We start from the raw sequence: 22,666 nt of genomic DNA, 5'->3' as shown, positions 1-22,666 counted from the left end.
GCCCTCTTTCTACCTATGTCATTGGTACCAACATGTACCATGACCTCTGCCTTATCACCCTCCCCCTTCAGGATGCCGTGCAGCCGTTCAGTGACATCGCGGGCCCTGGCAACAGGGAGTTTTCCCCCGATTCCCACTAAGGTTAATTTTGCTCGGACTCTTTGATGCTCCACTCAGCCAAATGCTGCACTGATGTCAAGAACAGTCTCTCACCTCACCTCTTGTATTCAGTTCTTTTGTCCATGTTTGGACCATGTCTGCAATAAGGTCAGGGGCCAAGTGGCCCTGGAGCTACCCTGAACTGAGCATTGGTAAGCAAGTTATTGCTGAGTAGGTGCAGCTTGATAGCACTCTCGACTAAACCTTCCAACACTTTGTCAGCAGCCTAATGGAGCGGCTGGGTTGGCTTTTTGTGGACAGAAAACACCTGGACACTTTTTCCCTATTGACAGTTAGTGCTGTAGCTGTACTGGAACAACTTGGCTAGGGGGGTAGTGGGTTCTAAGTCACAAGCTTTCAACGTTACTGGGATGTTGTCAGGGCCTATAGTCTTTGGTGCATTTAGTGTCTTCAGCTGTTTCTTGTGAATCCTAGTGAATCAAATTGGCAGAAGACTGGCATCTGTGATGCTGGGGACCTCAGGAGGAAACTGACATGAATCATCCACTTGGCACTTCTGACTGAAGACGGCTGCAAATACTTTTATCTTTTGCAGTGCTCCTCCATCATTGAGGTTGGAGATATTTGTGGAGCTTCCTCCTTCTGTTAGTTGTTTAATTATCCACCACCATTCAGGATTTGAGGCAGGACTGCAGAGTTTAGATCTAATCCATTGGTTGTAGGATTACTTAACTCTGTATATCGAATGCTGCTTCCATTATTTGGCATGCATGTAGTCCTGTGTTGTGGCTTCACCAGGTTGGCACCTCTTTATTCGCCTGGTGCTGCTCCTAGCATGCTCTCCTGCACTCCTTATTGAACCCGCGTTGAAGCCCTGACTTGATGGTGAGGGATATGCCAGGCTATGAGGTTACAGATTGTGGTTGAATACATTTCTGTTCCTACTGATGGCCCACAGCGCCTCATGGATGCCCAATTTTGAGCTGCTAGATTTGTTCTGAATCTATCCCATTTAGCATGGCGGTAGTGCCACACAACACAATGGATGGCATGCTCATGCCACAAGGATTTTGCAGTGTTTATCCCTACCAATACAAACTTAGCAGTTTCATTTGCAACAGGTAGATTGGTGAGATCAAGATCGAGCAGGATTTTCCCGCTTGTTCATTCCCTCACCACCTGCTGCAGGCCATGCCTGGCAGATATGTTCTTTAGGACTCAGCCAGCTTGGTCAGTGGTGTCCATCAGGCCACTGTTGATGATGGGCATTGAAGTCCTCCACAGAGTATATTTTGTGCCCTTGTTACCCTCATTGCTTCTTCCAAGTAGTAGAACACTGATTCATCAGCTACGGAAGGGTGGTAGGTAGTAATCAGCAGGTGGTCTCCATGCCCTGTTTGACTTGATGGCTTGAGAATTCCTGGGATCTGGGGTCAATGTAGAGGATTCCTTGGGCTATTGCCTGCCAACTGTTTACACCCCTGCCAACTGTTTAGTGTTGCCACCTTTAATGGGTCTCTCCTGCCAGTTAGACAGGACATATCCTGATTTGTTGATAGAGGTATCTGGGACATTAGCTGTAAGGTATGATTCAGTGACTGTAATTATGTCAGGTAAAAACAAAAAACTGCGGATGCTGGAAATCCAAAACAAAAACAGAAATACCTGGAAAAACTCAGCAGGTCTGGCAGCATCGGCAGAGAAGAGCAAAGTTGACGTTTCGAGTCCTCATGACCCTTCACCCCTTTCTTATTTCTACTTAGTTCTGTTGAAGGGTCATGAGGACTCGAAACGTCAACTTTGCTCTTCTCCGCCGATGATGCCAAACCTGCTGAGTTTTTCCAGGTATTTCTGTTTTTGTTTTTAACTATGTCAGGTGTTGCTTGACCAACCTGTGGGAAGCTCTCCCAATTTTGGCACAAGCCTCCGGATGTTAGTAAGGAAGGCTTTGCAAGGTCAACAAGGCAGGGCATGGCATTGTCATTTCCAGTGCTCAGATCAATGTTATGTGGTTATCCATTTTTTTTTCTTTTTGACTTCCCTGTACCATTGCTGAGACTAACTTTTAATTCCTGGTTGTTATTAATTAAAAGAATTTAAATTCCAACAGCTGCCATGGTGGGATTGTAACCTGTGCCTAGTACATTAGTTTGGGCCACTACACCACTGTCTCAGGGTTCTAACAGAAGCAAGGAAGGAAATAGGTTAGGATCTGACCATCACTTTCCAGTCCTTTCTGACTACAGGAGTGGTACTGGATGACTGGAGGACTGATGAATTTGTACCATTGATTGAAAAGGGAGGAGAGGATAGATCAAATAATTCAGGCCAGTTAGCCTAACCTTGGTGGTTGGCAAATTATTGGGAAAAATTCTGACAGACATTATTAATAATCACTTAGGAAGGCACAAATTAGTCAAAAAAGGAGTAAATGGATATGCTGATAGACTTAGATGAACAGAGGTGGGAGGAGGTTTGTGTGGATCAAAAACACTGGTATAGATCAGTTGGACCAATAGCCTGATTCTCTGATGTGTACTCTATGGGTTGAATTCTAATGCACAGGAATGCTGGGAATGGTGGATCATGGGTTGGGAGCCTGATAGTGTGTGGAAAAGGTAGAAATGTGTGAAATCAGTGGCTATTTAATACAGGCTCTTGGTTAACATTTGATCTCTGGGTTTCCCATCCAATTAGAATCAGCATGGGATGTGTGGGAAAGTGGTGTCTGGGATTCAAAATTAGATCAATGGGAGGAAGCAAAAAATAATGGTCATGTGTTTTCAGTGTTCTGCAATGCTTTGTATTAGGCTTTTTACTTTTTGTGATCTTATTGAATGGCACAGCAGGCTTGAAGGGCCAAATGGCCTACTCCTGATCCTAAGTCCTATGTTCCTATGTAAAAGTGGCAAATGGAATTCAAACTAGAGAATTGTAATCATTTGGGGAGGGCAAACAAGGCAAAGGAAACACAATAATTGGTAGGATACTAAGAAGTGCAGAGAATCAGTGGGATCTTGGAGTGCATGACCTTAAATCCCTGAAAGTAGCATGACAGGTAGATAAGGTGGTTAGATTCTTTAGATTACTGGTACAATGGGACCAGTTTTGGGGAGATGGAACCTGTATAGGCCAGACAGGTTGTATCTGAATAGAGCTAGGACCAATGGGCTTTTGCAAATGCTATTGGGCTTGGAAGCAGAATGAGAAATAGGAGGAAAAGGAAGTTGTAGAGAGAATTAAGAGAGACAGGTAGCACTAGAGTAGGAATGAGTAAGGTGTTATGTAAGGTGAGGGAAAAAGGGAATGCAGTAAAGGCTAAATTAAGGTTACTCTGCATGTATGTGAATGTGTGCAGTGTGGCAAATAAGGTAGTGAGTTGAAGATGCAGATAATCACATGGGAATATGATGTTGCAGTGATAAGAGATCTGGCTCAAAGAAAGGCAGGACTAGGTCCCAAATATTCCAGGATACAAGCTGTTCTGGAAAGATAGGGAAGAAAAGAAAATGAGAGAGGTTGTGGTATATATTAAGGAGAACATGACATGCTGGAGTGAGAATGTCCCCTGGGAGTTTTGGGGGGGGGGGGGGGTGCGGGGGGGTTGGTCCAAGATGGAATCTATTTGGTTGGAGTTAAGAAACACTAGAACTATCATACTATCATTACACTACTGGGTGTATTTTATAGGTCATCAACTAGTGGGAAAGATATATGAACAAACTCATAAGGAAACTACAGGAAGACGCAAGAATTACTCAGTAGTTATGATGGGAGACTAATATAGACTGGGATAGTAAAATAGTAAAAGTGTAAAGAGAAGGGAGGAGCAGGAGAATTTTCTACACCTGTATGTTTCCTGTCCAACGAGGATGGAGGTATTACAGGTTGAGTTCTGGGAAATGAGGTGGGTCAAGTGGATCAACTATCAGCAGGAGATCATTTAGAGGACAGTGATCATTGTAACATAAGGTTTAGGTTGGCAATGGAAAAGGACAAATAAAAATCCAAAGTAAGAATAATTAACTGGGGTAAAGTCAACTTCAATTGGCAAAGAATGGTTTATGCCAGATAAATTGGAATCCAATGTTGGTAGGAAAATCAGTAACTGTACAATGGGCTATCTTTAAAGAAGAGATCATTTGGGCACAGTCAAGGTATATTCTCACAAAGGGGGAAGGTAGGGCAAACGAACCCAAAGCTTTCTGGATGATAAAAGAGTAAGATGAAGAAGATGACAGATCTCCAGTGGATCTGAGAATCAGGCTGATTCTTGGGAATGCGATGGGCCAAGTGGATCAAGTATTGGTAGAGGATCATTTAGGGTACATATGATAATAGTATCATATTTGGCTATGTAAAAGGATGAGGAGCAATCCAGAGTGAGAATAATTAACTCAGCAAGGACCAAATTCAATGAGGTGAGAATGGATCCAGCCCAGATAGATTGGAATCAAAGATTGGCAGGTAAAACTGCAATGGAGCAATGGACTGTTTTTAAAGAGGAGATAATATAGGTGCAGTCAAAAACAACAACAAAAATACCTGGAAAAACTCAGCAGGTCTGGCAGCATCTGTGGAGAGGAACACAGTTAACGTTTTGAGTCCACATGAAGAGTCATGCAGACTCGAAACGTTAACTGTATTCCTCCCCACAGATGCTGCCAGACCTGCTGAGTTTTTCCAAATATTTTTGTTTTTGTTTTGGATTTCCAGCATCCGCAGTTTTTTGCTTTTATCTTATATGGGTGCAGTCAAGATGCATTCCCACAAGGCGGAAAGGTAAGGCAAACAAATCCAGAGCTTCCTGGATGATGAAAGAGATACAGAGTAAAATGAAGCAGGAAAAATGTGCATGTCACAGATATCAGGTGATTGAGAATCAAGCTCAATATAGAAGATTCAGAAGAGATGAAAAATATAAGAGAAACAAAGAGAGAATATGGGTAGGGTTTTCCTATCGGTGAGCCAGGGCCTGCTCGCCAATGCGTGAAATGGTGCGTGGTGACGTCGGGCAGAACTCCTAATGTCACCATGCCTCATTTAAATTTTGAGGTGTGCGCCCACCGACCTGTAAATGGCCAATTGAGGCCATTGACAGAGTCCTTTAAGTAATTAATTAAGGTTGGCGGGCAGGCCAGGAGCCCTTGCAGGCATTAGAAAAAGCATGAAACCTCATCCATGGGTGGGATGAGGTTTCATGTAGGTTTTAAAAAAATTAAAGTTTTTAAAAAAGTTATGGTCATGTCCCAACTCATGTGACAGTGTCACATGAGGGGATATGTCAGGGATTTTTATTTTTTATTTTTTATAATTTGTACATTAGAGACGATCTCCCTGAGGCAGCACTTAGTCTCAGGGAAGTGAATGCACTCTTTCGTGCGCGTGCGTGAAAGAGCGCACTCTCGGGTTTAGGGATTCCCCTCTGCCCGCACAGGGAGCACAGGCCTTAATTGGCCCACCCATATAAAATGGCGGTGTGCCCCCAATGGGGGCGCCGATCGGAGCTGCGCCTTCGTGCGCCCACACTTCAACTTCCCCCCCAAGGGGGGGAAAGTCCTGCCCTAGGAGAAGAGACTGGCAGCCAACATAAAAGGAAATCCAAAAGTCTTCAATTGGTACATAAACAGTAATAGCATGGTAAAAAAAGGAGTGAAGCTGATTAGGGACTTAAAAAGGGATTTCCCCATGGAAGCAGAGGAAGTGGCTGAAGTATTAAATGAGTAATTTGAGTCTGTCTTTACCAAGAAAGAAGAATCTGCCAAGTTAGAGGAGGTAGCTAGGACACTATGTGAGCTAACCATTGATAAAAAGGTCTTAAAAAGCTGGCTCTGCTGAAAAGTTAAAAAATCACCAGAACCAGATGAGATACATCCAGCAATAACAAGGGAAGTAAGGGTAGAAATTGCAGAGTCAATAGCCATAAGTTTCAAATTCTCCTTAAATACAGCGGTGATGCCTGAGGACTGGATGATCCACCCTTGTTGAAATAAGATGAAAACATAAGCCCAGCAACTATGGGCTAATAATTTAACCTCAGTGGTGGGGAAGCTTTTGTAAATAATAATTCAGGCCAAAATTAACAGTCGCTTGAGCCAAAATGGATTGACCAAGGAAAGCCAGCACAAATTTGTAAATGGGAAATCATTCTTTACGAAGTTGCTTGAGTTTTTGATCAGGTAACAGGGAGGGTTAACATGGTGTACCTGTACTTCCAAAAGTTTTTTGATAAAGTGTTCTGGACCTGTGAGCAAAGTCATACCTCTGGGAATAAAAGGGACAGTAGCAGCATGGATATTAAATTAGTCGAGTAACAGGAAACATAGAGTAGTCCTAAATGGTTGTCTTTTGGACTGTAGAAAAGTTTACAGTGACATTCCCCAGAATTCAGTGTAAGGACCCCTCCTCTTGCTCATATATATTAATATCCTAGACTTGAATGTAAAGGGCGCAATTTCAAAATTTGCTAGTGACACAAAAGCATTTTGAACTGTGAAAAAGGTATGGCTGGATTTTGTGGCCTCCTGCTGGTGTATTGAAGACAGGAGGCTCATAAAATAAAGTGGGTGGCCTTCCCACCACCTTCCTGCCAACCCCTGACCTGTCCCCTATATTATGGGGGCTGGAAAGGTGTTAGAAAGCTCGCCTACCCTTTGGCCTATTAGTGGCCGCTTAAGGGCCTCCTTCCACCTCCACCACTATTTTACTTGTGGCAGGGGAAGGTGGAGGCACAGTAAGTATCCTGGCAGCTTTCACTGCACAGGCTGTCAGGCAGGAGGGTGGTGTACCTCTTTTGGGAAGTCCGCTGTGCCCATTGGAGGCACTCCACCAAGATCAGATCGTCGTTTTCACCCTCAGTCCCACCTCTGTAACCCAGCATCATCACCCCATCCCACCTCCATTTCTCGGCAGCCTGCCAGCAAGGCACGTCCAAAATACCGGACTTACCTCCAAGTCCAGGGTCCAGGCTCCATGACTCTTTCTGCAGTCCCAGCAGTATGTGTCCACCACTTGATCCTGACACTGCTGGGACTGCAGGAAGAGTCATGCATTTCATGATCGGCTGGCAGCTCTTTAGGGTGGGGACTCCCTCCCAGATGGGGTGGTAGCACCACTCTGAATTTATTAAAGCTGCTCCCAGCATAATATCACTGCAGGGCAGCCAGCTTCCCAAAAAATCCACCCCATAACTTTAACCTCCAAAGGACATAGACAGGCTAGTGCAATGAATGAACAGGTGACAGATGAAATTTAATGCAGACAAGTGTGAAGTCATTAATTTTGTTAGGAAGAACAAGGAGAGGCTTTATAAAGAGGGACATTAAGTACAAATGTAAGCAAGTTATGATAAACTTCTTTCAAAGACTGATTGAGCATTCTGACACCATACATTAGGAAGGACATAAAGGCATTAGAGATGGTGCAGACAAGGTTCATGAGAACAGTTTCAGGAATGAGGAACTTCAGCTATGTAGATAGATTGGAGAAGCTGGGGCTGTTCTCCGTGGGTAAGAGAAAATTAAGAGGAGATTTGATTGACGTGTTCAAATGCATGAGAGGTCTGGACAGAATAGACATGGAGAAATTGTTCCCATTGATGGAAGGCTCGAGAAGCAGAGGACATCCATTTATGGCGATTGGAAAAGGAAGCAATGGTAACATGAGGAAAATCTTTTTCATGCAGCGAGTGGTTAGGATCTGGAATGCACTGCCTGAGAGTGTGATAGAGGTAGATTCAACTGGTATCTTTAAAAGAGAATTAGATTATTATCTGAAGAGGAAAAAATTTTCAGGGCTACTCAGAAAAGGCAGGAGTGGGAATACTACCCCCCCACCCCCCACAGGACTCCCCACCCCCAGGGATTTCACTCCACTCTCCCCAATTAACCCCTGCCCCACGAGACTCCCCCATCCCCAAGGGACTCTATCCTTGGACAGGAACTCCCCAGCTCACAGATTCCCCCCAACCCCGGGGGACCCTTTCCCCTACACCTCTTCCCCCACCAGGCCTGACCCGACCACCAGCACCCCACTGCCAACCCAACCTCCCCACTGAGGCCCAACCCGATCCTCCCCCTCCCCTAAGGACCGAGCCTCCCCCGACCACCCCTTCCCCCTTTGAGGCCCAACCTGAATGCCAGCTCCCCTGCCCGAGTCCTGAACCCACCGATAACGCTCCCCCACACTGGGAGGCAAAACCCGACCCATTCCCCTCCCAACAAATCCTACCCATTTACCTTCTCGATGGCCTGTCAAGGACCTTTACACTTGGCTAGAACTTTAGCTTACCTTGTTTATGGCAGCTAGTGTCATAAAAAAGGGGTGCGGGCTCCTAACATCCAACTTTATAGCCCTTGATGCTAGGCCCCAAGGATGTACTGCACAGCCCAGATCTCCCTCAGCCTTAGTTGGCAGGTCGGGCGATACAGGATTGAAAAATATTGAGGTAAAAATCTAGGATTGGAGTGGCACTCTGAGGAAGTTTAGGCTCATTGTTTCACAACTAGTGAAGACACCAGTCTATAATCAGTCAATCGTAATATTTAAGTTAGTTTTGTTAATTAACAGGAAAACCAGATGTAATGATTTTCCAGGATGTTTACAGCTGCTAGAATTGCATCAAATAATAGTTTGGACACAAATAAAAAAAGAAAATGCTGGAAACATTCGACCGACTCCTGATGAAAGGTCACAACCTAAATTATTTACCCTGTTTCTCTCTCCATTGATGCTGCCAGACCTGCTGAGGGTTTCCAACATTTTTTGTTTTTGTTTCAAATTTCCAGCATTCGCTTTTGTGCTAGTTAAACCAGAACTAGGTATTGCGTACATTTCTGGTCACCACCGTAAAGGAAAGATGAGATTGAACAAGATAAGGTTAAGAGGAGCTTTTTGTGGATATTGCCAGGAATAATGAATTTTAGCTATGGAGAAAGATTAGATAGGCTGGAGTTGTTTTCTTGAAACAAAGGAGCTGTGGGGAGATGCATTTGAGATGTATGGAATTATGAGGGGCCTAGGTAGAGTGGATAGCAAGCACCTGTTTCCCTTGGCAGAGAGGTCAATACCAAAGAACATAGTAATTGGCAGAAGGATTAAAGGGGAGTTGAGGATTTTTTTCACTCAGAGGCTGATAGGGATCTGAAACTCACTATCCAAAGGGTGGTAGGTACAGAAGCACGATTTACTTTTAAAGAATACTTGGATATGTGCCTGAAGTTCCATGATTCACACAACTGTGGACCAAAAACTGGAAAATGGAATTGGGCTGGATAGTTATTTTTTGTTCAAGGCATGACAAGTCAAATGGCCTCCTTCTGTGTCATAAACCTTATATGTTCCTATAATTCTATGATTGGAACACAAATCAAGTTTTTGATGGTATTGTACTCCCTAAACATGCAAGTTGAACCAGTTAGAGGCATTGAATTCAAAAGCACAGAAGTTAAGCTGAGCATTTATAAAGTTCTGTTTAGGCCACAACTTGGAATGGTTACTGGGATGATGAATTTCGCTACATGGTTAGGTTGGAAAAGCTGGGAGGTTGAGGGGAGATGGGATAGAGGTATCCAAGATTATGATATGTTTAGATAAGGTAGACAAAAAAGTGCTGTTCCCAATAGCTGATGGCACAGGGACTAGAGGACATAGTTTTAAGGTTTTGGGCAACATATACAGGGTATGTGAGGAAGAACTTTTTTTATACAGCGAGTGGTAATGATCTGACTGCCTAGATGGTAGAAGCAGCAACAATGAATGACTTCAAAAGGAAATTTCAGAGGCACTTAAATGAAAGAAACTTGCAGGACTACATGGATAGAGGAGGAAAAATAGGACTGGCTGGTTTGCTCTACTGAGAGCTGACATGGATTCAATGGACTGAATGACCTCCTTCTGTGCCAACATGATTCCATGACATTTCTGCTTGTCAATCTTTGACTCCATTTTGCCTAGACCAGTTCCCTTCTCTATGAATGTAGGTCCTGCTTGTGATTCTCTTTCCTAGCTCCCTAAAATCTGCTTGTACGTCCTCAGCCCTCTTTTTGTCAAGGTCATTGGACCACAGCCACTGGCTATTTACCTTCCTTCCCCCTCAGAGTTCTACGCAGCAACTTAGGAGAATCCTTAGCCCTGGCACCAAGGAGGCAACATACCAAGATAAAAGTAAAATACTGCGGATGCTGGAAATCTGAAACAAAAACAAAAATTGCTGGAAAAACTCAGCAGGTTTGACAGCATCAGAGATGATCAGCATGAGAGAAAGACAGAGTTAACATTTCAAGTCCGTATAACTCTTCCTCAGAACTAAAGAGAAGTATAAATATGGTGAAGTATATACTGTTTAAAGGGGATGGGACAAGTGAAGCTGGATAGAAGGCCAGTGATAGGTGGAGGCAAAGGAGAGATTGCAAAAGATGTCATAAACAAAAGGTCGAAGGCGTGTCGATGGTGGTGATACTGGCTAAAGGAGGTGCTAATGGTGACATTAAGAGTAGAAAGCAGAATGAGCAAGTGACAGATGGTCCTAGTGGAGGTGGGGTGGGGGGTGGGGACAGTGTCTGTCCACAAACATGACCCAAACTTCCCTGTCGCTTGCCATTTCAACACCCCATCCTGCTCTCATGCCCACATGTCTGTCCTTGGCCTGCTGCAATGTTCCAGTGAAGCTCAATGCAAACTGGAGGAACAGCACCTCATCCTCCGACTAGGCACTTTATAGTCTTCCAGACTTAATATTGAATTCAACAGCTTCAAACCTTGAGCTCTCTCCTCCATCCTCACCCCTTTTTGATCCCCTTTTTTCAATATTTATTTCTTAATTTTTATATATGTGTATTCTTTCCCTCACCTATTTCTATTATTATTTTAAAAATTTATTTCCTTTCATTGTTTTATCCCCACCTTTTAGCCCATTTCAATCTTTTTTTCCCACGCTGTCCCCTCCTCCCCAACTCCACCCTCACGGACTCGAAACATTAACTCTGTCTTTCCCTCCACAGATGCTGTCAGAGCTGCTGAGTTTTTCCAGCAATTTTTGTTTTTGTTTTAGGCAACATACCATCTTGGTTTTGCACTAATGGCCACAGAAAATCATGTATGTTCCATTAACTACAGAATCCCCAATGACTATTGCTTTCCCAATCTTCCTCCTGGCACCCTCTATAACCTAACCGCCCATGGTTCTGTGGGCTTAGCTCTTGCTGCACTGCTCAGCTGAGCTATCACTGACACTAGCTCCCACAACACTCAAGAAGCGTGACACTGTCCAGGACAAAGCAGTCTGCTTAATCGGCACCGCATCCACAAACATTCACTCCATTCACCACCGATGCACAGTAGCAGCAGTGTGTACCATCTACAACATGCATTTCAGGAATTCACCAAGGCTCCTTCGACAGCTCCTTCCAAACCCGCGACCATTATCATCTAGAAAAACAAGTGAAGCAGATACATGGGAACACCACCACCTGGAAGTTCCCCTCCAAGTCACTCACCATGCTGACTTAGAAATATATCGCCATTCCTTTACTGTCGCTGGGTCAAAATCATGGAACTCCCTCTCTAACTGCACCGTGGGTACACCATGTGGACTGCAGTGGTTCAAGAAGGCAGCTCACTACCACCTTCTCGAGGCCCATTAGGTATGGGCAATAAATGCTGGCCCAGCCATCTCGTGGATGAACAAAAAAAATCAGCAATGGTAATGCCAATGAATGTCAAGGGGAAGTGGTTAGATTCTCCCTTGTTGGAGATGGCCATTGCCCGATACTTGTGTGGCGCGAATGTTATATTCTTATATTCTTTTGGCTCAGGATGGAAGGGCCATCCTCCACCTTCCCTGTTGTTGATGAAATGGCAAGGCATCAGAAAGATTATGGGCAGTATACCCCCTGCCTTTCCTCAACATTTTACAGACCACCCCCTCCCCCCCTCACTCCCCAATCTGACCCTGATAAAATCCAGCCCAGGGGTCAGGGAGTTCAGCTACGTGAATTCAACATTCAGCTGCACTAGATTTAGAGAGTGAGTGATTTAATTCTGGATGCAATAAGAATCTACCTTTGAGCAGGAATGAGCATTCAGGGGAAAAGAAGAGGTGAAAGTGCAGGACACTATGTGGAAAGAAATTGTTGGAAAGATGAGCGTAAGTATTTTTGGGAGGGGAGAAAATCATTTCTTGGAATTAGAGGAATATGAAGCACATAACTATGGGTACATTATTGACATCAAACAAGGCGGAAGCTGGCTCCGAGGTGGAGTTGAGTGACTATAAAATGTTCTGCACATGTTAGCTTAGAGGAGTCATTCTAGTCATTGACATGTTCACTTATTTTTCATATTGTAGTCTGTCCATTTTGAATCACCACGAAATAGACTTAAAACTAAGGTCAGACCATGCAGAATCAGGGAATAAGTAATGGAATGGATAGCTAACTGCATTTAGAGTGGTAGAAGGTGGAAAGTGGTGTCCCTGTGCTTGGAACACTGTTACTCAATTTATATTAATGATTTAGATTTTGGTATCAAAAACATGGGCTGGAATTTTACCGGGCCTATTAGACAGGGTTAGGGGTGGTGGCTGGGGAATAGTGGAGGGTTGAAAAGTGTAGCCAGGATGGGCTGGCACGGATGTCCGCCAATATGATTTTGCTTCCGAATTTTAGGAGTGGCAAGAAAGGCTGAGGGCAGACTGTTAACAGTAAAGCAGAGGGAAATCAATTAAGTTCGTTGGGAAGGCAATCAACTTGAATTTAAAAACAATTAACTGGGATTTCATGATGCACTTTGGACTTCATGAATGACGTACAGGATTCACTGGCCTTCAGAGCCCCAACTGGTTAAAAATGGTGACAACAAGACAAAGCTGAGCAATTAAACTGTTTCTTTTATATGTAGGATTTCCACCACACTCCCATCCATGCAGAACAAAGTTAATTCAGTCATACCAGATACTTTTGTAACAGGCTGATCTACCAAAAGGTTATTCAGATAAACATTCACAAGTCAGCAATGCTAACAAGCTGTTGAAGTCTACCTAATTAACACAGTATATTTAACCAGTTCATGAATACTTGAACAGATAAATGATTCAGTTGAAATTAAAAACATAAAATGCTGGAAAAACATAAAGTGTTGGAAAAGTGCAATATGACTTCTTCAAAACTGAAGAGAGGCAGAAATGTTTATGATGCTGAAAAAAGAGGGAGGGGCAGGTGAGGAAGAGAAAGGTCAGGAACAGGTTAGAGGGCAGGTGAGAATAAATGACAACAATATCATAGAAAAAGGGCAAAGGGAGTGGTAATGATAGTATGAAAGAAACAAAGCATTTGTCCCGGTTGGTGTGAATAACAGAATAAAAGCCAGCACTGTCTGAAAACAAAATAGCAGAACTGTTGATAGCAGAATAAAGGTTAGAGCTGTCTGGAAGAAAAACATGAGAACAAGATATAGACTGACACTTGAGGAAAAATTAAAAATGGAGGACAGAGTTCCTGGTCTGAAGTTTTACCCAGTGGCAATGAAAGAACGGCGATATAGCTTCAACTTAATATTGAGTTCAGAAGGCTGTAAAGTGCCTACCTGAAAGGTGAGTGTTGTAAGCATGGCCAGATTGCTGCTATCGGTAGAGTTAATCTGCAAACACTTCTTGGGTGGAAACTTTAAGTTTATTAACAACATACTCAGCAACCACAACATGTGTGCTTTCAATTCCAACTGTCTGCTGAGGTAGCCCATGCTACTCTCCTATTGGTTACTACAGATCATGTGATCTCTCCTAACCAGTATTATTCTCAAAGGTAAATTACACACAAAATAAAACCATAATTACTACAATGAGGTGCTGTTTCTTCAGCTTGCATTGGGCTTCACTGGAATACTGTAGCAGACCAAGGGCAGAAATGTGAGCACGAGAGCAAGATGGTGAATTGAAATGGCAAGCAACAGGAAGATCGGGGTCCTGCTTGCGGACAGAGTGAAGGCATTCCACAAAGTCAGGGTTTGTTCTCCCCAATGTAGAGAAGACCACATTGTGGGCAGCAACTTTTAAAAATTCTTATTTTGTTTTTACTTTAATTGTGGGATGTGAGCATCGCTGGCTAGGCTAACATTTGTTGCCCATCCCTAAGTACCCTTGAGAAGGTGGTGGTGAGCTGCTGTCTTGAACTGCTGCAGTCCATGTGTTGTAGGAACACCCACAGTATTGTTGGGAAGGGATTTCCAGGATTTTTACCCAGTGACAGTGATGGAACGGCGGTATAGCTTCAAGTCAGGTTGGTGTGTGACTTGGAGGGAATCTTGCAGATGGTCGTGGTCCCACGCATCTGCCCCCCTTGCCTTCTAACTGGTAGAGGTCGTGGGTTTGGAAGGTTCTGTTGACGGAGGCTTGGTGAGTTCCTACAGTGAATGTTGTAGAATGTTGATGCTGTGTATCAGGTGGTGGAGGGAGTGAATGTTTATTGTGTGAATGGGGTACCAATCATGTGGGCTGTTTGTCCTGGAAGTGTTGAGTGTAATTGGAGCTGCATTCATTTAGGCAAGTGGAAGGTATTCCATCACACTCCCGACATTTGCCTTGTAGATGGTGGACAGGACTTAGGGAGTCAGGAGGTGAGTTACTTACTGCAGGATCCCCAGCCTCTGGCCTGTTCTTTTAGCCACAGTATTTTTAGAGCTGGTCCAAATCAGTTTCTGGTTAATGGTAACCCACAGAATGTTGATAGTGGAGGATTCTGTGATGGTAATGCCATTGAATGTCAAGGGGCGATGGCTGGATTCTCTCTTGATGGAGATGGTAATTGCCTGGCACTTGTGTGGGACGAATGTTACTTGCCACTTATCAGCCCAAACCTGAATATTGTCAGGGTCTTGCTGCATTTGGACATAGACTGTTTCAGTACCTGAGGAGTCACCAATGGTGCCGAACATTGTGCAATCATCAATGAACGTCCCCACTTCTGACCTTATGATTGACGGAATCATTGATGAAGCAGCTGAAGATGGTTTGGCCTAAGACACTACTTGATGAGCTCCTGCAGTGATGTCCTGGAACTGAGGATGATTGACCTTCAACAGCCACAACTATCTTCCTTTGTACGAGGTAGGACTCCAACCAGCAGAGAGTTTTCCCCCAATTCCCATTAATTTTAGTTTTCCTTGGGCTCCTTGATGCTACACTCAGTCAAATGCTGCCTTGATATCAAGGGCAGTAACTCTCACCGCACTCCTTGAGTTCAGCTCTTTTGACCATGTTTGGACCAAGGCTGTAATGAGGTCTTTAGCTGGACGGCCCTGGCGGAACCCAAACTGAGAGTCAGTGAGCAGGTATTGCTGAGTAAGTGCTGCTTGATAGCACCTCGATTACACTTTCCATTACTTTGCTGATGATCGAGAGTACACTGATGAAGTGGTAATTGACCGAATTGGATTTGACTTGCTTTTTGTGTACAGGGCATACCTGGGCAATTTCCAACACTGCTGGGTAGATGTCAGTGTTGTAGTTGTATTGGAACTGCATGGTTAGAGCTCATTCTGGAGCACAAGTCTTCAGTACTATTGCCGGAATGTTGTCAGGGCCCATAGCCTTTGCAGTTTCCAGTACCTTCAGACATTTCTTGATATCACATGGAGTGAATTGAATTGGCTGAAGACTGGCATCTGTGATGCTGGGGACCTCAGTAGGAGGCTGAGATGGATCATCCACACGGCACTTCTGTATGAAGATGGCTGCAAATGCTTCTGCCTTGTCTTTTGCATTCATGTCCTGGGCTCCCCCATCATTGAGGATGGGGATATTTGTGGAGCCTCCTCCTCCAGTTAGTTGTTTAAGTGTCCACTGCCACTCATGATTGGATGTTGTATTGCTGCAGATTTTAGTTTGGTTGTGGAATTGCTTAGCTCTGTCTATCACTTGCTGCTTCTGCTGTTTGGTATGCAAGTAGTCCTGTGTTGTAGCTTCACCAAATTGAAACCTCATTTTTAGGTATGTCTGGTGCTGCTCCAGGCATGATGAAGTGGTAATTGGCTGAATTGGATTTGACTCTTCATTGAACCAAGATTGATCCGCCATCAATCTGTCGTGGTAGAGCGGGGGATATGCCGGGCCATGAGATTACAGATTGTGGTTTTGATTCTTGCTGCTGCTGATGGCCCGCAGTGCCTTATGGATGCTCAGTTTTGAGCTGCTAGATCTGTTCACCATCTATCCCATTTAACATGGCGACAGTTCCACACAACAGAATGTTTGACTAGTCTGTGGCACAGCTCTCCCAATTTTGGCACAGCCCGTCGTAAGGGGGACTTTGCAGGATCAACAGGGCTGGGTGTGCCTTGGTTTCGAGTGCCTTGGTCAATGCCAGATGGTCTGCCTGCTTTCATTCCTTTTAGACTTTGTAGTGGTTTTAATGTGAAGATGGAACTTCATCTCTACAAGGATTGTGCAGTTGTCACTCCCACCATACTGTCATGGATAGAAATATCTGTGACAAGTAAATTGGTGAGAACGAGGTCAAATTTGTTTGATCACCTGCTGCAGCAGACCCAGTCGAGCAGCTAACCTTTAGTACTTGGCCAGCTTGGTCAGTGGTGGTGCTGCTGAGCCAGTAATTGAAGAGTTGAGGACTCCCAGGGTAACTCCTGCCCAACTGTATGCCACTGTACTGCCACCTCAAGTGAATGGTGTGTGAGGCATTGTAAGGTATGATTATTTTAGAATGACTAGGTCAGGCTGTTGCTTGCCTAGCCTGTGGGACAGCTCAGTACAACATCACAAATGTTAGTAAAGAGGACTTTGCAGGATCAACAGGGCTGGGTGTGCCATTGTTGTTTTGAGTGGCTTGGTCGATGCCAGGTGAGCTGTCCGGTTTCATTCCTTTTAGACTTTGTAGCAGTTTGGCATGACTGAGTGGCTTGCTAGACCATTTCAGAGGGCACTTAAGAGTCAACTACATTACTGTGGGTCTGATGTCACATGTAGACCAGACCAGGTAAGGACGGCAGATTTCCTTCCCTAAAGGGCATTCGTGAACCAGAAGGGTTTTTAATAAATGGTTTCGTGGCTTTTAATTCCAGACTTATCAATTGAGTTTAAGCTCCACCAGCTGGTGTGGTGGGATTGGAACCTGCATTCCCAGAGCATTTGCAGGGCTGCTTGATTACCTGTCCAGTGTCTTAACACTACGCTGCCACCTCCCCTGAATTCAGTAGACTAAATTGAAAGAAGTACAAATAAACCAATGCTTCACCTGGAAGGAGTGTTTGGGGCTTTGGAGGAAGGAAGCAGTCAAGGGGCAAAAGGAGCTAAAACAATTTAGTTGAGCTCCTTTGAATGCTTTTCTCTGCAGAAATTTGAACAAAAAGTCAATAGACAGTTCTCAGAAAAGGAATAGTTGCTTGACCTGTAGCCTTTCTCAAAATTATGTTAGCATCTTACTCTTGGAGAGAGATTTATCTCTGTATCTGTTGAGACTATGAAAATAAGCTTTTTGATTTATCAGAAGCGTTGACTTTGTGCTCCTTTGAAATATGCCAGAGTGTTGGGGGACATGGGAGTGGGGGAGCAGTTTTCTGACATGCACAAATGCTGAGGAAGCCTTATCCACCAGCTGCATATATTGGTAGTTCACAAGAAGTGCACCATTGATTTTCTGATATGCATAAACAGTGCGTAGTGCTAGGGCGCACTTGGAAAATTAGTCTCTGTTTTTGAGAAGGCAGTTTAAGAAGGCACTGTAGTTGAGCAAGCTGCATAGCATGTACACATGGCAAGACAATGGTCACTTGTAGTGTCTGAGCACTATCCTTTGGCCTATTCCAGTTAGCTGATGTAATTTTGTAGACCTTACTTGTTTCTATTACTTGGGTATGCTCAGTGACTGTTTCCCTGAATTTATGCCTATTCATAATCAACTGTATTCCCTTTACTGACTACCTAAATACAATTTGACATATTGTGTTTTATAGCAGAACAATCAAGTACCTGTTCACCAAATTGCTTCACTAAGCCATCAGCAATCATCTATACCTCAGAAGCAAGAACAAAACATTCAACAGACATCAAGACTGCCACAGAACCAATCCCAGCAAGGTGCAGGATCCAAGCATGTCGACTCCCATGGGATTGTTGGTCAGGACAATGAAGGCATGGACAATAAAACGTATCATGATGCAAGTCCCCAAAGTTCTGTTCCATTACCTGTTGAGAATGCTTGTAGAAACTCTGCATCTAGTGACCAAACATCCACTACTGTTGCACAAAATGCTTATACAACAACAAACAGTGCAGAAGCAGAATCAAAGAGCGAGTCAAAGGAGGCAACACCATTGACACCTGCACATCGCACTTTGAATATGGGAGAAAATCCAGAGGGTCTGTCTCAGGAACAGTTAGAGCACAGGGAGCGTTCATTACAGACACTGCGTGACATTCAGAGAATGCTCTTTCCCGAAAGTGAAAATTCAGGAGGTTCAAGCAGTTGTCCCATGCAGAACACTGGAGGACACAAAGCTCCATCCAAAAAGCCTGAAGGACCTCTGAAGACCATGATTTTGCAATCACAAAGTATAGGAAAATCACCAAGTTCTTGGTCAGAAGTTCAGCCATTTGAGGTGTTGAGTCATCGTGATGTTCTTTTCCAGCCAGCTGCAATAAGACCACCACAAAATGTAATTAATTCACAACTGGGACAGGAACACATGGATCACATGACTCCAGAGCAACTGGCATGGTTGAAGCTGCAGCAGGAATTTTACGAAGAAAAACGAAGGAAACAGGAACAGGCTGTCCAGCATAGAACAGTACAAGATATCATCCTGCACCAGCATGGCCCAAGAAGTATAATTAGAGGGCCACCACCACCTTATCAAATAAATCCAGGAGAAGGATGGGTACCTGGGGAATCAGAATCTTTCGAAGGAGCGAACCCTCCAAACTCTGTACATCATCGAAGTCAAGCTCACCATTCAGGGATTTGTGGAAATCAGTTGCAGAGAATGCCTAGCTTTACGGGAATGTTAAATCCCGATGTAGGCACTGCTGGTGGCCCACATCCAGTACCAAGACTTGGTCTTCCGGGCGTTAACTGGCCAGATGATATGCCAAAAATGCCAGAAAATAGAAACTTCCCTCATGGGCCAGGACTTTTTTGTGGGACAGGCCGTGGGGAGAGATTCCCAAACCCTCAGAACATGCAAGAAGATCTATTCCACCATCGGAGAGCTGAAAAGCAGCTAACAATGTCTCCGAGAATGAGAATGGACAATGTACAGTCAGGAATGGACATGAACAGACTGTTTCAATCACAAAGACATCTGGACCCTGCAAATGGCAACATATTTCCAAGATTACCAGGCGATGGCATTCCAAGTCCTAACAGATTAGAATTTTTTGATCCAAAAGGAATGCCATTGCAGTCAGGACCAGGCAGACTCTTGGAAGTTGGAATGATACCCTCTAGCATGAACATGAATATGAACGTCAACATGAACCTGAAGGTAAGCATGAGCTCCAGCACTCAGACTGTGTTGCAAAAACAAGGCCCTGAAGCAGAAGTTCCCCACAATGTGAGCCCTGAAGATGGCATGAAAATGAGGCAATCAAACAATAGAAAAATGTTGGCTGACCAGCAAAAAATGTTACCATCACAGTTCACCAATCAACCACAAGAATTTATGGGGTCTCGTCCTTTTTCTGGTGTGCCTCCGGGGCCAGGAGCAATACGGTCAGGCAATACAAATGATCAGTTTGTAAATGAACATTTAGCTAATATGGGAAGCAATGCAAGGCTAAGTCACATGCCATCCCTCCCTCCAAATCTGTCCACTAATCCAACCATTCTCAATGCAATCCTCCCAGTTCAACAAAGTCTTGGCCAAAAGTCATCAGATTTGAATGTTTCTGGTCAGGCGAACTCTCCAGGGGTGAATTCTTTGAAGTCACCAACAATTCAACAGGTGCAGTCCCCAGTCGTTGTTTCACCATCAACTAACCTCAAGTCCCCACAAGCACCATCTCAGCTTGCTGGCATTCTGCCTGGTCAAGCAGCTGCAGCATCCATCAAGTCTACCCCTATTATTCAGTCTGCAGTTTCTTCCCCAGTCCATCTCAAATCACCATCTCTTCCAGCTCCTTCACCTGGAAGGACTTCATCGCCTAAATCTCGGCTCCAGAGTCCAGAGATCCAACAGAATAATAAAGCCTTTATTAGTTTAACATCATATGCCATGATGGGAACTATGGAATCAGGTATTTTGCTTTTCGTTACTCATTACCTATTTTAATCTTTCAAATTGAAAATAGAAGAATTAATACTTTGCTTGTATTGACATTTGGACTTGACATTTTTACAGGGACAGACACTGTAACATATGAACAATAAACACGTGTTTTAATGAAAAACATTTTAGAGAATTCAAAAAAAAGGACAAACTTTGCTAGAATACATACTCTATCTTCAAGCATCTAATAGCTTTGGAACAGCAATCACCAAATTGTTAAACCTGTGAACAATTATTTATTCTTGTTGAATTCACATGGTTAGAAGATAACCGACACTGATACACATTTGATGTAGGTATGCGCTTTAAGTATCTGGCATTTATAGATAGAAACCATTGTATAGGTGCTTCCAAAGGTTGAAAATGAAATTTGAATGATCCCTTCAGGCACATGGATTGTTAGTAAAAACTAATTTAATACTAGTGACACAACGGCCTTATTGGAAGATATATAGCAACTGGTTTTGACATGGATTATAGGCTTCTATTCAGGTCAGGTTCATACATGCTAAAATAATCATATGCCAGTCAGCAATAGATCTTCTGTTTATTTAGAAAATAACAGATGGCTCAAAGAGTATGTGTTGAAACCTGATGCACAATGGAAAGGTTAGAAAAGAATTACACATGTGCAAAAGCACAATCAGATTGTCGGAACAGAAGTAGGCCTTTCATATAATCATAGAATGGTGAAACACAGAAAGAGGCCAATCAGCACACTACGTCTATGCCAAATCCCTGCAACAGCAATGCACCAAGAGCCTCTCCCTTACCTTTTCCCTATAGCACTCCAAAGTTTCCCTTCTCATATTTTGGGGGGAGGGGGGGTGGGGGGTGCAGTGACATAGTGGTATTGTCACTGGACGAGTAACCCAGAAACCCAGAGTAATGCCCTGGGAACCCACATTCAAATCCCAGCATGGCAGATGGTGAAACTTGAATTCAATGAAAATCTAGAATTAAAAGCCTAATAATGACCATGAACCATTGTCAATTATTGTAAAGGCCCATCAGGTTCACTAATGTCCTTTAGGAAAGGAAATCTGCTAGCCTTACCTGGTCTGGCCTACATGTAACTCCAGACCCACAGCAATGTGGTTGACTCTTAATGCCCTCTGAAATGGACTAGCAAGCCACTCACTTGTATCAAACTGCTACCCAATCTACCCAATGAAACCGGATGAACCACCCGGCATTGACCTAGGCACCGGAAACGACAATGAAAACTCAGCCTTGTTGTCCTCCTCCCTAACATTTGGGGGCTAGTGTCAAAACTAGTCTCACAGACTGGTCAGGCAACAGCCTGACATTGGCATTCTCACAGAATCATACTTTATAGACAATGTCCCAGAAACCACCATCACCTTCTTTGGGTATGTCCTGTTCCACCAGCAAGACAGACCCAGCAGAGGTGGCGGCACTGTGGTATACAGTCAGGAGAGAGTTGCCCTGGGAGTCCTCAGCATTGACTCCAGACCCCATGAAGACTCATGGCATCAGGTCAAACGTGGGCTGATCACCACCTACCACCCTGGCCCCCCTCAGCTGGTGAATCAGTATTCCTCCATCTTGAACATCAATTGGAGCAAGAGCACAGAGTGTGCTCTGGGGGGAGAGGGTGAATTTCAATGTCCATTGCCAAGAGTGGCTCGGTAGCACCACTACAGACCGAGCTAGTCATGTCCTCATGGACGTAGCTGCTAAACTGGGTCTGCGGCAGATGGTGAGGGAATCAACAAGAGGGAAAATCATACTTGACCTCATCCTCACCAACCTGCCTGCCGCTGTTGCATCTGTCCATAACAGTATTGTTTGGAGTGACCACCGCACAGTCGTTGTGGAGGCTAAATCCTGTCTTCACATTGAGCATACCCTCTATCGTGTTTTGTGGCTCTACCAACATGCTAAATGGGATAGATTTTGAACAGATCTAGTAACTTAAGAATGGGCCATCATCAGCAGTAGAATTGTACTCAACCACAATCTGTAACTCCATGGCCAGGCATATCCCCCACTCTAGCATTATTACCAACCCTGGTTCAATGAAGAGTGCAGGAGGGCAAGCCAGGAGCAGCACCAGGCATACCTAAGAATGAGGTGTCAACCTGGTGAAGCTACAACACAGGACTACTTGCATACCAAATAGCATAAGCAGCAAGTGAGTGACAGAGCTAAGCAATTCCACAACCAACTGATCAGATCTAAGCTCTTGCAGTTCTGCCACATCTAGTCGTGAATGGTGGTGGACAATTAAACAACTCACTGGAGGAAC

General features: G+C 44.1%; 1 protein-coding gene across 1 annotated transcript in view; it reads left to right on the top strand.

Annotated features, from left to right (window-relative positions):
* Positions 1–22,666, top strand: part of LOC121283785 (B-cell CLL/lymphoma 9 protein-like) — a 366,978-nt gene that overhangs the window by 193,555 nt on the left and 150,757 nt on the right. The window contains 1 exon segment of the mRNA XM_041198498.1: positions 18,082–20,362. Within this exon segment, the coding sequence (XP_041054432.1) occupies positions 18,082–20,362 (2,281 nt within the window).

This window comes from Carcharodon carcharias, chromosome 11, assembly GCF_017639515.1.
Source record: "Carcharodon carcharias isolate sCarCar2 chromosome 11, sCarCar2.pri, whole genome shotgun sequence".
Lineage (NCBI taxonomy): Eukaryota > Metazoa > Chordata > Chondrichthyes > Lamniformes > Lamnidae > Carcharodon > Carcharodon carcharias.
The sequence above is the reverse complement of the archived record's forward strand: the minus strand, read 5'-3'. Positions and strand labels throughout refer to the sequence as shown.